The sequence below is a fragment of the Ursus americanus genome, chromosome 10 (genome assembly GCF_024610735.1).
Source record: "Ursus americanus isolate L20-20 chromosome 10, mUrsAme1.1.p, whole genome shotgun sequence".
NCBI classification, from domain to species: Eukaryota; Metazoa; Chordata; class Mammalia; order Carnivora; family Ursidae; genus Ursus; species Ursus americanus.
The window spans coordinates 32274127-32291548 of record NC_142136.1 but is presented as its reverse complement, the minus strand read 5'-3'; the positions used below and the strand labels follow the sequence as shown (position 1 = coordinate 32291548).

Genomic DNA, 17422 nt, shown 5'->3' with positions numbered 1-17422 from the left:
TTAAAATTCAGTACCTGTTGAGCCAACTACGAGATTAAAGACAGATATTTATTCTCTGTTCATCTGAGAACGTCATACGCCTTAATCCTGTTAAACCACAGACCCCACATTTAAATCTTGTTCCAAATCCTATTTCCAGAGCTGTGATGTTTGTGGGTGCTTGTGTGTTTGAAGGCATAGCAATAAAAACCAGAAGACTGATTTTCAAATCCATCAATACACACAAGAAACAAAAAAGCCATCGAATTAGCACATCCAAAGGACAAAGAATTTTTTAAAAATTACCCACACAAAGCCCATCCAGGAGGTGACCCTTTTTTTATTGGACTAATTACAAGGAAATATAAAAGGGCAAGCTTTTATTAATCAAGCTCTTTTCACTCAGCCATGAAGAACTGCTAGGCAGGAAGAAAGCAAAGAGCCAGGGTGTTAATGTAAGCCTGATAATTAAATTCAGAATCAAGTGGATCAGAAGGAAGGGCATACATGGAAAAGTCAGGTGGAGGTAAGAATTGGAACCCTAATCCCTTATAATATTATATGGTTTGTGGAAACAAGAGAAAAGGAAAGCTATCAAATATACATTGTTAAAGCATCAATAAAGGAGGCTACATTTAAGAGAAAAGTAAATAGTAAAAATAATAGCACCGAGGCATTTTGTAACATCTCGTCTTCCAGAGCGTAAAGAGCTTTCCTACATAATCTCCTCCATTTATTTTCGTATCATTCCTGTGAAATATTTAGGCAAGAGCAGGCATGAGGGACTCAATCTTGCCCCAGATCACATAATTAGAGAGTGACAGAACAGGTCCCAAATCTCTGAAATTCAGGTCATTACTCTACTATTATCCTTCAAACATTTCGTCGAATGTAATAGTTATAAGGAGGAGAAGGGTAGAAATGATGTAACCAATGTTTCAAGACGTTTCTAACATGAAAAGGTTCTTGTTGCCCTCTGAATCTGAATATTTCTATTTGTCTTAAAATACTGACTAAGGAATGGGAAACAGCCATGAAAAACTGAGCGTGTTGAAAGAGATGATTTATTTTGTCGATCAATATCTACGTTCTAGCCCGCCGTGCCACGCTCCGTGCTGGCAGCCAGGAAATGACGGTCCTCACGATGGGGGGTCTCCATCTGGAGATGACAAGGTCAGGAGATCATCACACACACAGGCAAAAAAAAAAGGCCATAAATTGTGAAGAGGGTGATGTCTGGTTCATACAGCAGCACCGAATCAGGGAGGAAGGAGAGGCTGATGGAATGGGGGACTGGAGGGAACACTCTGCACGGAAGAGAATTCATAAGCTGAGTCAGAATTAGCTTTCTTGGTGAACAAGGTATTTTTGGAAAACACACGGTCAGTGTGGCTGGAACACAGGGTCTGTGAGGTGGGAAAACAGGAAAAGACAGTCTTGCAAAGGGCCTCATAGGCTGTGCTAAGGGCTCGGGCCCTCTAAACAATGGCAAGGTCTGGACGAACTGTAGAGAGAGGAGCAATCCCCTATGCATTTTACAGACATCCCTGCAGGCATGGCAAAGACTGCATGTGGGCGGGGGCGGAAGGACTCCGAATCCGAAGAGACCAGTTAGGCACGTAGGTTAATATTTCAGGCAAGAGATGATGGGGGCATGTGGGATGAAGAGCCAACACTGCCAAGAAATACTGAGGAGGGAGAACGCTGGTTTGGGTAATCGAATGGATGTTGGTTCTGACAGAGTGGGAGTTACTATGAGGCTTCCGGCTTGGATGGGAAATAGGCAGAAACCCGGGCTCGGAGAATAGGAACAAACAGATTCTTTTCCGGTGCTGGTCTGAAGAAGTCAGGGTACCTGGTGTTTTGCAAAAAGATGCCTTCATGTATTAGTATCTACTTATCTATCTAGGGTCGGATGTCTCACCAAGCAGCTCTGGGCGGGACAAACACTGGGGCAGGTGGCATTTTATGACGGGCAGCTGACGGTGCAGAGATGGGGCAAAGACATGGACTAAAAGGTAACTGTTTGCGCCATGAGGACCCCGCTCCCCCCCAGGCTGCCTTACGTGCGACACTACAGCTTCGGTCTGATCTTCCCGTGGGTGTCTGTCGCTCAACCACTCTACCTGAGAGCCCCCAGCTGACATTCTGCAAAAATGTTTAACTTCAGACCTTCTTCACCTCAAAAACATTCCTGTCCCTCATCCTCAAATGCAGACACACATACACCCCCTCAGGAAATATCATCTCTATGCCAATGGCGCTCACATCTGTACCTACAGACTTGTCTTCTTTGCTAAGCTCTTGGCAACAAGCACAACTTGCTCAGACAAAAACTAGGTGTCACCTCTGATTTTCTCATTTCCTTGCCTCCTTCCATAAGCAGTACGCTGTTGACTTGGCCTTCAAAACATAACCTAATTTGATCTCTCTCTCTCCACTGATACCACTCTAAACCACCATCCTTTCTCCTCAACCATTACTGCCCCAGCTTCCTGTACTTGTCCCCCTGCTTCTACTCTTGTAATCCTTTCTCCACAGAGCAGCCAGAGTGAGCCTTGAAAATCTGGGTCTGATCACTTCATTCTCCTCCCATGGCTCTCGTGACCCCCCCAGACTGACTGTAGCCCGTGTGCTTCTGTCCCCACCAAGCTCTCTGACCTTACCTTGTTACACCCACCCCTCACTCACTTCTCAATGCTCCTTGAATGTTCCAAATTCATTCCCATCCCACGATCTTTGTTTCTAGCACCTGGAATAATGTCCCCCAGAGCCTCATGCAGCTGGCTCCTTCTCATCCGGCTCCCAGCTTCCGTGTCTCCTCCTCTCAAGAGGCTTCTTTCTGACGAAGCTTGTTGGATGGCATTCCACTCATCTCCACGCATATCCCTGTTACATTTTCGGCAGAGTACTCACCACCACCAAACACTTGTTGGTTGTCTGTCTCACTCTACTACGTGCTAAGCTCCGGGAGAGCAGAGGCCCTGCCTTGTCTTTTTAAATACGGCTTCCCCAGAGTGCAGGCAAGTGGTCAGGTCATTGCAGCTGCCATAACTTTACAGAATGAGAGAACAAATGAGTGAACACGAATATTCTGGCAAAGTGATGATGCTATTGAGTAAAATACGAAACAACAACAACAACAAAAACCCTGGCAATTTCAAAAGTGTTCAGGTTTGTAAAAGTGATATGGAATGTAAATACTTAAATTGCAGCTTAAAAGTGAATACAGGCTAAGAGAAAGAGCAAAGATAGCAAGGCCCAGAAGGCAGCGAAGCAGGGAACAGACTCCGCTAATGTGTGCTAAGGAGGCAGTGGGATTTAAAATAAACAAGGAACACTCTGATTGCTATCCTCATTTTCTAAAAGGTATTGCCAATATGTTCGGGTATTTTTTGGAAGCCCTTTTCCCCCTGAAAACCATCATCACAATCATCAACCACATTCAATCAAGTTTCCCATTCAGGGGCGGAGAGAGGGGCAGACACGGAGATTCACACACATATTCTCTTCCTATTTTCTCACCTTTCGGCGCCAATTCTGTGTTTCTTTAGTACCGCAGAAGGCACCCTTCACACAGCTGACAATGTGAGTAGTGCCCCCTGGGGTTGCGCACTATGGCGGTCCTGAAAAGACGGATCGCAAGCCCAATGTGGCAGCACATTTCTGGCTGTCTAGGCTTCTTTATGAGGGAGGTTTTTCTATTAAAAATATCTTCACAACATAATTTTTAAAAATGTCAAAGCTATGTAGAGTCAGCTCCTAAGAACCAAAATGAAAATGAAACTGGTGCTGTGTTGGTTTTAGGTTTTAGCCGAATCTAGGTGAGTCTCAGGGTCCCCTCCTCTGAATAGTATCGCTGGGAACTCTGCTCTCATCTTAAAGGTTTCTCTCCTACCTGCGCTTCTCTGACAGACAGGAGAGCATCAGCCACACGAGTCAGTGAGAAGGTAGCCTTCCAGGGACTCCTGGTGTAATATTTGAGATAGTGGGGATTATGGGAAACACATTCTCTATTAGGCAGGGTAATAATGACTCATTCAAATCACTGAGATTGTACTGTATAGGAGGAAGATTTTCTTCACATAAGCTTTTACGATCGAAGACAAAGTTACCGTCGGCGAAAAGTAGAAAAACCCACTAGGGTCAGCAATATTTCATAGGAAACATTGGCACTCTACCAACCTGTAAGGGGACAGAATGAGTCTAGTCCCACTTAGAGGTAGGGACTGAACCAACTGGCTGCATTTCGGTTTTATGATACTATCATATCAAAATCTACTCTCCAGATCTTTCTACGTTCACAGCGGTCTCAGAATTTACCAACTTCTACCTCTAGGTGGCAGCAGTCTCCTTCTGTTCTCAACATGGTCGCCTTTGGCCTTTGTTTCCTGCCTCCGCTCAAATTCCGCACTTCCTTCTTTCCCAAATAAATACTTCACAGCCTGTAAACTTTGGGGAAGATTACTGTAAGCTACTTTCACTGTAAGAAATCAGTCCGTTCTTGCAGCTAAGCTACAGGGTTCTTCAAAGAGTACAAAATAATTCAGGTCTCAAGTGAAAAATAATAGAAAGCTATTTTCTTTCTCCATACCTATCAACAGCAAACTCTAAGGAAAGCAATATTTTTCTTTAGAGTCTAACAAGGAAAAAAGGCCAAGAATAGAGGAATGAGAAAATTGATGGAATTGGAGATATTTCAATTTTACAATACTGTTAATTTAATTTTATGGGTGATTGTAAATCCCTGCTTTTCTGAAGGATGTAATTTGACATGTCCATTTATGAAGGCAGTCCAAAGACATTACAGGATGAGGAGAAACGATTTAATGATCACACAAAACTGGTAACATACAGAAAGTTTCCCTTCTGTTTGGCCTTCCCAGAAACTGGAGTAAACTGGTTCCATCTACATCCTACAAGCTATTACCTCTGCTTAGATGCAACGTGTGTCCTTTTCTGAGCATGTATTTACCTAAATGCACTGAACCACAGTCCTACTCACAGATTTTCACCTACTCCGGGTTCTAAACTGTTAGGTTAAGAAGGACTCAAGACAGCTGACATCAACTACAGCTTCATTTGAAGCTCTAACAAATGCTGGTGTGTCAGAGAATCATTCAGGTGGTAGGAAAGATTTCTTTCACGTAAAGCTGACACGTGGTTGTGGGCTAATATCTAGAGTTTATGAAACTCATTCAAGGTGATACTAAGAAGAGTATTACCTCTTTTACACTCTTCCAAGACCTAATTTGGATAGTTTGGGTCAAACACCGTTCATTCATTCATTGGATAGAAATACTGAAGTGCGAAAAGCACACAGACTCATTTAGTATTAAGTGACAAATTTATACCAGAACCCAAGCTTGTTGACTCAAGCTTTTCTCGTTTCATAGGAGGTTCCTCTGTTTTATTTTATGTATCTTATCACAATAACTATATGTGTTTGGTTTTAAACGCCACATTTTTAAATACATGATTCAAAGTAGGATTTCTGAGAAAATGGGTGGTATGGGGTTTTTAGGATAAAAAACTAAAAGTTTTAAGGGAAAATGGAAACTTGTTAATTTTGCTTTGTAAATTTAAAGATTTTATTTCTTTTCGAGGGAGAAAGAGAGAGTGTGCGTGTGCACGAGCAGGGGGAGGGGCAGAGGGAGAAGCAGACGCCCTGTTGAGCAGGGAGCCTGATGCAGGACTCAATCCCAAGTCTCTGAGATCATGATCTGAACCAAAGGCAGACGCTTAACCGACTGGGCCACCCAGGTGCCCCGGAGTCTGTTTTGACTAAACATTGTTCTTATGATTTGGCCGTTCAATAATCACAAATAATACCTGAGACAGCCATTTATTTTAGTGACTAATTGCAGATTATCTTTATCAATCAAAATATAAGAAAACGTAGATGCCAAGAAATAACATTAAAGTTCATTAACTACCTTTCATGACAGCTTCTCGTTCATTGAATTGTAGGCTGGGTCTACGGTACTAGTTTATGAAGTGTAGTCTTCCCATCATCGTTTGGTTGCAGCACCGCCTCCTCTTTTGGGAGACTCCTCATTACATGTGGTCTTAGTGGGACTGTTGACCAAGGTACCTTCTTCTCTCAGCCACAGGCTGGGCACCTGAGCCAGGCTGGGGCCGATCCGACGCTGCCTCCCTCTATTGTGGTTTTGAGGAGGTGACATTAAGGAGCTGGAGCTGAGTCACTCGAGGCCTGCACCTGCTTATCAAATCCCGCCCTGGGACTGTGGGTGCTGTCCTGCTTCCTGTGTTTCCTGAGCCCCAGCTCTGCTGTTTTTTCTCTGACTTCGTAACCCACCTCATGTCCTTCTCTACAAATTAACCGTTTGCTCAAGTTGGCCAGACTCAGTCACTTTCCATTACTTCTGACAAAGGAAACTCACCTGATAAAGGAAACTAAACTGAGTGAAAATTCAAACAGAGGTAATAGCTACCAGTAGACAATGGGTTCCAGCAGGGTCTGCAGCCCTCCAGCTAATTACTTTTTTAAGATGTCATTTACTTACTTACTTATTTATTTACTTACTTATTTATTGAGAGTGCATGAGTGGAGGGGAGAGGGAGAGGGAGAGAGAGAATCCCAAGCAGACTCCCCACTGAGCCCAACATGGGGCTCCATCTCTCACAACCCTGGGATCACGACCTGAGCTGAAATCAAGAGGAGCTGAAATCAAGAGTCTGATGCTTAACAGACTGAGCCACCCAGGTGCCCCCCTCCGGCTGCTTCTTAACCGTGGGCTTAATGGAGCAGGTGTGACCAAAACTGGTGTGCTATTGGTAGATACTAATTTTTGGATAAAGATATCACATACTATCTAATGCCCTCTTAAAATTGATTAAAAGAAATATATTAATTATGAGGATACTGACCCTACCTTAGGTAACATAGTGCTGTACTAAGAAATGTAATAAATAGCTAATTTTAAGGAAATTACGAGGAAACTTTATGAAAATCTAGTGGTCCGCTGAGAAACATCATAGTAAAGTGAAAATATATTTAATTTTGAAACTGCTAGTTCACTGTCCACGTACAGACAGAGAAACCTCCATGGCTAGAAAGATGACTGATAAATGAAGATCAAAATAGTATGGACACATCCAGCACTCTCACAGGGAAATCCCCTTAAGATTTATTACCCCGAGCAGTGTTCCCAGCATAGTCAAGAATACATTAGGATTTCTGATTGGGTCCCAATATTAGTCATTACATCTTTCAAACATGTATTTAGAAGACAACTATGATTAGCCAATTTTTCATTCCAAATATATTCACTGAAAAATACTATGAAGGACTAAAAGAGAACGTGGCTTTTCTAGATGTGGCGATTTCTCTGTACATACACGGGCAGGAAACTAGCAATTGTATAAAATAAGGTCTTTCTTCATTTGAATTTGATATGTTACCTATAACGTGGCTTGTACTGGTACTTTCAGAGACACCTATTTTTTTCATACTGGGACACAGTTTTATTCTGTGTTACTCAGTAATGACTCCTACATCCCCTTGTTCTCACAGCACAACCATTATTTTAAAGTTCTACATCTGAACAGGTCTAACCAGGAGGGGAATGTGATAGAGAATTATGTACACTGCACGATTTAAAACTCTATAAAAAGCTATGGTTTAAGTAGCCTCCCCAAAGTAACTCATGATTTCAGATTGTGTAATTTTAAATATCCTTAACCAACCTAAAAAAACAACAATTATGTGCAAAAGGTTACAGACCAGCATTACAAACAATTTGTTTTTTTCTTTTTCTTTTGCTTACTTTGGATTTAGTTTGCTCTTCTTTTTCTGGTTTCCTAACAAGGAACCTTAGATCACGGATTTGAGATCTTTCTTGCTTTCTAATAATTTATTTGATGCTATAAATTTCCTTCTAAGCACTGCTTTTGATACATTTCACAAATTTTGGTAAGTTGTGTTCTCATTTTCATTGACGTAAGAATATTTCTAAATTTCTCTTCAACTTTCTTCTGTGATCTATGGGTTATTTGCAAGTGTGTTGTTCTGGTTCCATGAATTTTTGGATTTTCCGAAGAAGTCCTTTTGAATAATTAACTAATATTTCTCGGTCATGCTAAAATTAGTTAATAAGGGGTGCCTGGCTGGCTCAGTTGGTAGAGCACGCGACTCGTGATCTCGGAGTCGTGAGTTCAAGCCCCACACTGGGGACAGAAATTACTTAAATTAAAAAAAATATCTTTAAAAGAAATAAAAAATAAAATTAGTTAAGGAAACAGAGATGTTTTATTACATGATAGCGGCACACCTCACTATGGTGCTGGGAAGATCCCTGTAATCAACCAAGAATATAATGACACACCCTATATGTTCTTCTCTCAGGGTTTCAGCAAGACACTAATGTGCTTCTGAGTTGCAGGATGGTAAAAACAAAATACTCTTGGACTTTTAATAGAAAAATGTCTCAGAAGTGGTGACCATTATGGCTCAGCATGATCTTATAGCCCTAATTCTTCTATAATTAAGGAAATAATTGCAGAAAATAACCTTCTTTAATTTTTCCCCCCAAATCTTCTCTAGTGTGACTGAAGCAATACTAGGGACAAAAACCAGCTGATATGAACAGGAATGTGAAACACTTTTATCATGAGGTTTCTTGCTGAAATTCTGGGTAATGAAGAATTCAGGAAAATTAGACCAAATGTCTTTAATAAGGTCAATCTGAAAGACGGTATACAAGTTTAAAGTACACATAATTGTCACCGAGCTCTGAGGAGGTGGTGGAATTAATTAAAGAATTTAATAGCCGAAACTGGATTATAACACACCAAAAGATGTGAATTCGGAGGCAATGAAAATGTAGCAACACCCTGGAGGCATTTCTTTTCATTGCAACTCAGTATGAATACAGAGAACCTGCAAACTGGTCCACGATTACATGAACTATGTCCCATTTTCCGAATTTGTTATCAAACACTGGAGAGAGAAAGCATGCTTGAAAACTAAATCTAAAGGCAACCTGCGGTTACTCATTTGCCAACAAGTATGGATTAAAAAACTCACGAGGCCAGGGAGGCCCTTCTGGGAAGTAAAATTTACACATATTAATGTCTATACATATTATCATAATTTTTGCTCTGTAAGTCAAGAAGCAGAGCGGTGGAAGGCTCTGGTAATTAAAATAACATAATCAATATTATCTATAAATAATGAGCATGCAAGGATCTCTAAGATGCGGAGTAAGCACTCTGGCAAAGAGTAGCTGCCACAAGGTAGAGTGGGCAGCAAGGTCTTCAGTAGGGCCTCTCCTCTGCCTCCCTTCGCTCCCGGAATCATACCAGTGTCATGGGAATTTCCCAGACAAAAGCCTTCTGCTTAACTGGTACTGAATTAAGTACCTACCTCACTCAATCATTAGCATTTCTCTTGCTCTACCCATAGATAGCAACTGCTACACAGCAGAAACTCGACCGGACAGGTTTGCAGAGACCTGGGTTTATGCCCACCGTCTGCCATGGTACTGTGTTGTCTTTGGGGAATGCGGAAAGTGAGACGTTGAACTAAACCTGATGACACTTACATTTCCTTCAGCTCTGAAACGGATTCCAACATTTGGAAATGCTCTGTTCCTCCCTAAAGAACCAGTTCTGCATCAGCTCTCTGAGAAGTTTCCAATATCGACAACTTCGGTGCCCTCCTCTACTAAGGCAGAGGGTTTAAACAAGAAGTGTTCTTTTTATGACAAAGACACATACTAGTTATGTCCTTCAGAAAGATTCCATGAAATCACATCTAACATTTGCAACTGTGTGCATTTAAATATTTGAGTTCACCGTACACTCTCCAGCCAACAATAAAACGTCACAGTGCAAAAAGGTTCTTCCTGTTCTCCACAAAAATTTGTGACACAGAACTTTGTCATATCCAAATGCGAAATGTGATTCACATTCAGAATGTGTCATAATTTGCATAGTTACGCTATTAAAACTGGAGCTTTTCAGTGTATACAGCTACATAACATCTCAGGCATGTTGGTAAGAAATAAACCATAATTGAGATGGGTAGTGGCAGCCTCCAACTGGTTAGAACAAATTACTTCTATTTGACTGCTGATAATTCCTGTTAATAATACTTTATTTTCTATGTCATTATATAAATAGCCCATAAAATCTCTATTATGTAATGTCCACTACCACTCTTACATAAGAGCCTTAGACGGACATTTGAGTGCACAGCATAACCACCACTATGAGGTTCACTCAAAATGATATATACCCAAGTCCTCTAAATCTTCAGGAATGGAGCAGGGTAGAGAGTGAAGCGAAGAGGAGAAAAGAAAGAGTAAAAAGCCAAAAATGAGCATATGCCAATGTGTATGTCTTCAGCATACTCCCACTGACCCCAGAAATTTCTGGAGCCTGAAATCAACTTCAGTTCAGAGGTATTTCTCCCACCAGGCCTTCCCTGTCCTGCTTCATTCAACCTACCCATCCACACCAAACACAGGTTCCAGACCTCTATTACATGTTTGGGAATAAAACCACCAAAAGATGACATGGGAACAGCCACTCTCTGTGGGATTGATATCAGAATATAATAGCTTCACACAAAAAGATCGGTAAACAACAAAAGTCTACCTGCACATTCAACTCTCTAATAAATCTTGCCCCATTTCCCCCCAATGGAGCAAAATATTTTTTCCCTGGCATTATTACATGCAAGAAAGAGTGGTGAATGCTCTAAAAAGATTTTGATAGTTATTGGACAAAGTAAGGTATGATTAGCTCTGCTTAGTGGTGGTGAAGGAGAGAGACAGATGTGCCCATGAAAGAGAATGAAAATCACACACCGAGCATCAAAGCCTTCATCAATGCTCACATCAACAGATATTACTGTAGTGGGGTGGCGGGGAGGGGAGAGCCATTCTGAGAGACAGAGTTTATGTCTGGTTGGATTGCTACCTTTGATTAATTGAATATTAAATGAGTCGTACAATGATCCTGTGTTCTTTACTGGGGTGCTAACATATCCGTCATGATGTTCTTATTGACATTCTTTAATCCCTGGAAGTCAGCAGAGAGTTACAGCAAACCTGGCTCCCTCCTAACCTCTGTCACTGGACCCCCTACATCCTGCTTCTTCCGTCTCTTCCCTGGATACGGACATTTGTTACCACATTTTCTTTCCATTTAAGCAGGTTTGTTTGCCTTGAACAGACATTCTTCTCCACACATTACTTCTGTTCCAGAGAAAAGAAACACTGCCATAGGAATGAGGCCAGTGGATGTGTCCTCCCATATTAACATTATGCAGAGGAAAACACTACTTAAAATTTTAAACCATCTTTTACTCAATAATAAACTCTGGTTTCATAGCTCAACCACAGCCACTGACATTTACAACCTACCAATTGTCATGCATTTCCCAGGCATAACTTATACGTCCAAACCTTTTCATGTTTTAGTGAAGCTTAATTGCTTTTCTGATGAACAATATTTTTTAACTGATCAGAGCATTTGCTAACCCAACTTCACAGAATCACCCAGCATCACTCACATATGGTGTTTGCAGATCTAACTCAAGCCAGAGCCACGCTAGTGTTGAATTTATCTTATAATTCTATACATTATCCCATACTGCCATTTGGGGAAGATCAACAGTCACTTTCCCTTGATCTCCACCGCTAGCACAAGTATTTAAAGTTTCTGAATTTTCAGAGCCAATCTTTCACAAAGAAATAGCAAGTGTTTATCACTTAACCGGATGTAGATGCTGGGTGAGTCACTGGGCTTCTTCCTAGCCAGCTGACTTCTTTCCATACACCAGCCTCATAGCATTTACTTCAGGCAAGTTCGAGGTAGTATACATAATAGGAATCTTAACTAACTCATGACTAAATAAAGCACATGTTTTAAATCCACGTATGTTCCTACTATAGTTAATTTAGAAATGTCTCCAGGTCCTTGTATATGCGTTTCAATATACAACGGAAGCAATAACTCAACTCTCTGTTTTTCCTACTAATTCTGGGTCTTTACTCAGAAACCTTCGCTGGGATAGATTTTCTTAAAGTTCTCTTCCTTTATACTTTTTCTCTTCTGCACTACCCACTCTCAAATAGAGCTCTTAAATAGAACTGATAACATTTCCCTCTGATATAAGTATATCTCCACATTTTATTACATATTCTATGTCATTTATATGACATAATATTGTGTATCATATATGCATGATGTGACATCACACACACACCCCTCCCTCACCTACAAGACAGTGAGCCCCTTGAGGACAGAAACCATGTTTTATTTATCTTTCTAATCTAGTGCTTTTCACAGTGCCAGAGACTGTACATAAATGTTGCTGAATAAATAAAAGTTGAAGCTTCTCAAGGCTGGTAGTAAAAATCCTTTTTGTTTCTCATGGATTACTTCTCTGGAGATAAAAGTGGTTTAAACTTCCTAACCAAATAACGTGCTATGAATTATGTAGGAACAAGGTATCGTTACTCCAATACTTCAGCAAGGAAGAGTGAAGGAAAGAATATTGGTTATTTACTCAGTGATCCACACTTAGCCGTTGAGAAATCAGTTGTTAGGAAGTGGATATGCCACTTGGCAATGCTGTACTGTATTCATTAGCTGATGTTGCTCACTTGAGCGTCTCAGATTCTCTGTATGTTATAAAGTTTCTTTAGAACAGTATGCCTTGTACTAAGAAGGAATATCAATTCTGTGCACTCAAGAAAGGACCTGCTTCCCCCTTTCCTTTTGTGCAGTGGGCGTCAGCATTATTATTCTCTTAGCTTTCCAGGTGTGACAAGGGACAATATGCCTTAGTGACTGTGAGAAACCATGAAGGATGCCCCTGCTTTTCGACAGTGTAGAAGCAAATGGCTATATTCTCTGTGCTCCATTTCCCCCTCTGTGAAGAAGAAAAGCATAATATTTAACAACATCACCAAGCTATTGTGAGGGTTAATTAGATTTAATGGGGGAAGGGAGGTGAGCTGATTACACACTATTCAAATTCAAAGAATCATTATTTTGTGTCTAAAAATAATCCTGATTTAGGAATAAAATTAATTTGGAAGCTCAATCTTTGGTAATCATCTTCCCACACTTTAAAAAAGCCATAGTTTTTAATCAAAATCCCACTCTAAGCACAATCCACTGAAGAACAAATGGAGATCTGTGAATTTCCATTCCCTTTTCAAGGAGTACAGTGCACAGTTCACGTTTTTCTTTTTCTTTTCTTTCTTTTTTGAAGATATGTCATGTGTAGAAAGGTTAATTTTTTGGCATGGAGTAATGTAAACAAACATGGTACATTAATTTTTTTGGTCTGCTTCATGTGAAACATTTGTGAAACACTTTAAATTACTTCTTTAAAGAATGAGTAGTTGATGTTTTGTGATGGTAATGATTTTTCAGGTCATTTCTGGTAAGTTCCATTTATTTATTTACTTATTTTCAAGAACTAGTCAAAGATCTTTGATCCGTGTCCTCATCCTTGGACCTCATGAATGTTACCTCCCATGGCAAAGTGGATTTTGCAGATATGATTAAGGATCTTGAGATAGGAAGATGAGTCCAGGCTACCTGGGTGGGCCTGCAATGCAATCCCAAGTGTCTTTGTAAAAGGAAGGCAGAAAGAGATCTGACCACAGAAAGGAAGGAGACAGTGTGGTGACATGGGAAGCAGGGGGAGAAAGGCATGTGATGTGGGGCCATCAGCCAAGGACTGAGAATGGCTTCTGTAAGACAGAAAATGCCAGAAATGGATTCTCCCCTAGAGCCTCCAGAAGCAATCGACCCAAATGACACCTTGATTTAGCCCCATGAGACTCCTTTTGGACTTCTGACCTCCAAAACTTTAAGAGAATAAATGTGTATTGTTTTATGCCCCCCCCCCCAAAAAAAGAGAGAGAGAGAAAAGAAAGAAAAAGAAAACAAAAGGTCTTCATACACCCTAAATTTTAAAAGAAAGAAAAGAAAAGAAAGGAAGGAAGAAAGAAAGATGGCCGGGGGTGGGGTGGGGAAGGAGGGAGGGAGGGAGAAAATTTCTGGATATTTACAGCTAAGATGAGAAAAAAAAAATTATCTAATGTAATCATCAAAATTAATAATAGATTAATTACTATGAAAATCTTTAGGAAGTTGGTACCTGAGAAAAATCTGAGTTGTTGCCTAAATCTCACTAAAAAACTTACAATAGCTTCAAAAAAAGAGAAACATTCTTTAAAAATGTAACAGTGGATTATCCTGGAAAATATGCCATATCTGTTAGGAGAAAATGTTGCCTCAGTTTTTGGTGAGTGCAAGGCTTTGGCTGAGAAGGAACTTTATTACTTCTATTTAGAACTTTCGAAAGGAAAGGGAGACTATGTAATTTGGTTAGTAGAAATGTATTCTCTACAGAGAAGCAGAAATAATTCTCTTCTGTTTTACCATTACCCAATTAAAACTTCCCATAGACTTACAAATTTTCATAACTTAGATTATATACTCACCAGGCAAACTTCTGATTATTCATTCGATTTCCCCGGACCCTTGATACTGGGGACGGATGTACCCTGTAGGTAGATGAGAATAATCCAGTCATTAAAAAAAGCACATTCCCGATTACAAATGAACAAATTAAAAAAAAAAAAAGAGCTGGTTTATAAATGATCTTTTGTAGGTATGTTTAATATAGAATGCCCCAGAACTTAATCACCTCTTAGTAAATGAACATAGTTAAATTCCTATGCATGTGAACCTGCAGTCTCTCTCCTTTTGAACCACTTTTAACATAACAAAGGCTTGTCACCATGTTCACTGTGAAGACTCCCAAAAGCTGGACCCCCAGTTTTAATCGAATGACAGATTCATTCAGCCGAACAAAAAATCACTGACTAGCTAATCCTTGCCAGGTTTAGAAGTGGGTGAAAGTAATGTAAGATATGGTGTTTGCCTACAATGAGTCCCTTCTGCTACCTCTTCCCACCCGGGATACAGAGTCAGTAGGTGCACACTCCCTGAGTCAACTACTGGATTTCAAACCCTAAAAAGCAAGATAATGAAGGAAATCAGGATATGTCATCCCAAAATATGCTATTTTGGCCTCAGGATCATTTTGAGCTGAAAGCAAGTAAGAAACAGCAGCCATAGGAGGAGCTCTCTATTTTCCCTTTATATGCCTAAAAACCAGGGCATGAATTTCCTTTTTGTAAAGGAAGTTTTCCTTTGTAAAGGTGTCTTCCTCCCCCCACTTCCAGTACAGGAAGAAGAGTGCAACATACAACTCTTTACACCAGACCTGGTACTGAGATGAGTCTGCATAAACAACCCTTATTTACCATTAGATTCCCCGGTCTGTTTCCTACTCACTCACCTTCCTACAATTCACCCGCTAGAAGCTCAAACCCCCCTTTTCTTTTGACTAGTCACAGTCACTTCTCCGCAATTTATCACTCTTTGTTAAAATGGTATATAAGATCCACATTTTTAACCCTCTTTGAGTTACTCATCATTGAGCATTCCTGCAAGTATGCATGTTGTATGTGTAATAAATTGGTTTTTCTTCCCCCTCTTGCTAATCTGCCTTTTGTCTGTTTATTTTTTTATTTAGTCTTTTGTCAGCTTAATCTGCAGGCCCCCAGACACAGAACTTGAAAAGATACAAGAGAAGGGTTTTGTTTTGTTATTATTATTTTTTCTTCCCCTACAGTAACTTCATCCAAATGTCTAGGAACAGAATCTGACACAGGGGAAGGAAGGAAGGAAGGTGAACAGTTATTTCCAGGAGAAAAGCTTTCTAGAGGTGATGCTCCGTGCTGGGCTTTGAGGAAGGCAGTCAATTCAAAAGTTTATCAATGGAGAAGTAAAAACTACACCGTCTTACAAGTTTCTTAGAATTATCTGCTGGAATAGCTGATATTTCCCAGTACTGCCGATACAGCTAGTCGGGAGCTAGCTGCTGAACCTCTACCCTTTGTGGGTCACTAACTGGCAAGACAATATGCCCTACTTCCTGCTTCCTTGTGGCCAACTTCCTGCTTTGTTCTATTTTTACCGGAAGTTGTGAGATTTAGGCAGTCTTTCAGCTTGTGGTATCGTTATGTCCCACACATTTCTCTTATTTACAGGAAAGAAAACAGAAATCATTTGGGTCTCAAAGCCTCGTTCAGCTCCAATGTTCAGCTCCAACGTTCACTAGAATCCGGTTCTCCATAGTTGTTTAGCAAGCGAAAATCATTTCAAAACAGATAATAACGTTCCAGCCCCTCAGAAAGGCTAAATGCAAACTTTCTGTAAATCCAGAGCCAGACTGCACTTTGCACTGGGAAGGCTTATTTCTTCCAACATCCCTTATTAACATTCTTTTCCTCACAGCGCTTCTCAATGGCTGCTGCAGCTGAGCTGCTCAGCACAGATTTTCTGCTCTGCATGGGGGAGGGGATGTTAATTATGCAGAAAGATGGAGAGAGGCCAGACAGCCCCTCTGGTGAACTGTCTCATTCAAGCACGGCCCACTTCCTGCTGTTTTGCAGCTACAAGGATCACCTGTTGGTGTTGGCATCTGGCCAAACTGGGGCCTAGCGGAAATGACAGACTCAGCTAGAAATGAAAGCCAGCTCATATTCCGGCACCCCAAATTGGGGAGAGAGAAAAAAACATGCAATAGAAATGAAGAAGAATTAAACAAAGGTAGCACGGCTCATTTTTTCTTCTCTTTTCTTCTTATTTCTTTCAGTCTGTCTGCTTAAAGTACCATCATCAAAATGGAATTACGAGCCAAAAAATATCTCCCCACTTAAATCCCCCTGACCCAAGGGACAATAAAGGGAGTCCTCTTAACTTCCCTAAGCCTCACTAGGGTGTCAGAGTCCTACTACCTAAATGAAGTTCTAAGGAGTAATAGCCTGAACACTTACGATTCTTTAATTCACTCCACATCCTTTAAATGTTTAGGTCCTGTATTCCTTCCTCCTTAACCTTCATATTTCCATTCATCATAATTCCACTAGGCGATATCTGATGATGGAAGTATTTTCCTACTGATGCTTATCACTCCATATATCAGTGGAGAAAAATGGGCCTGTTTAACATAATTACAATATCCTCTAGGTATTTGTATCTTTTAACAAAATTTCATTGATCCATAGATCAAAAGCTGTAAGTAGGCACTTTCTATAATGGTTTAACAGTCTACAAAGAATTCCATGACTGTATGGATATGAACAAATACAAGGTTTCTTAAAGAAATTGAAGAAAGCTTTTTTTTTTTTTTCCCTTCTGAAAGGGGGTAAATTGATAACCCAGAACACACTTCATTTGATAAAGTAGACCATAAAGGTTTGCATTTCAGCTCCTTCCCAAATTTTATTTCTTCAAAAGGATATGCGGTGTTTTTGTGAGCTCAGGCTACTCTGTGGCACTTCTGGCCATCGCCTCCCTTCTTTCCACATATAGCAGC

General features: G+C 40.5%; 1 protein-coding gene across 10 annotated transcripts in view; it reads right to left on the bottom strand.

Moving 5' to 3' along the window:
* Positions 1 to 17422, bottom strand: part of KLF12 (KLF transcription factor 12) — a 420803-nt gene that overhangs the window by 52589 nt on the left and 350792 nt on the right. For all 10 annotated transcript variants that reach the window (XM_087865095.1, XM_087865097.1, XM_045811080.2 and 7 more), the window contains one exon: positions 14475 to 14537. In XM_087865095.1, the coding sequence (XP_087721221.1) occupies positions 14475 to 14537 (63 nt within the window). The remainder of the gene's footprint in view (positions 1 to 14474; positions 14538 to 17422) is intronic.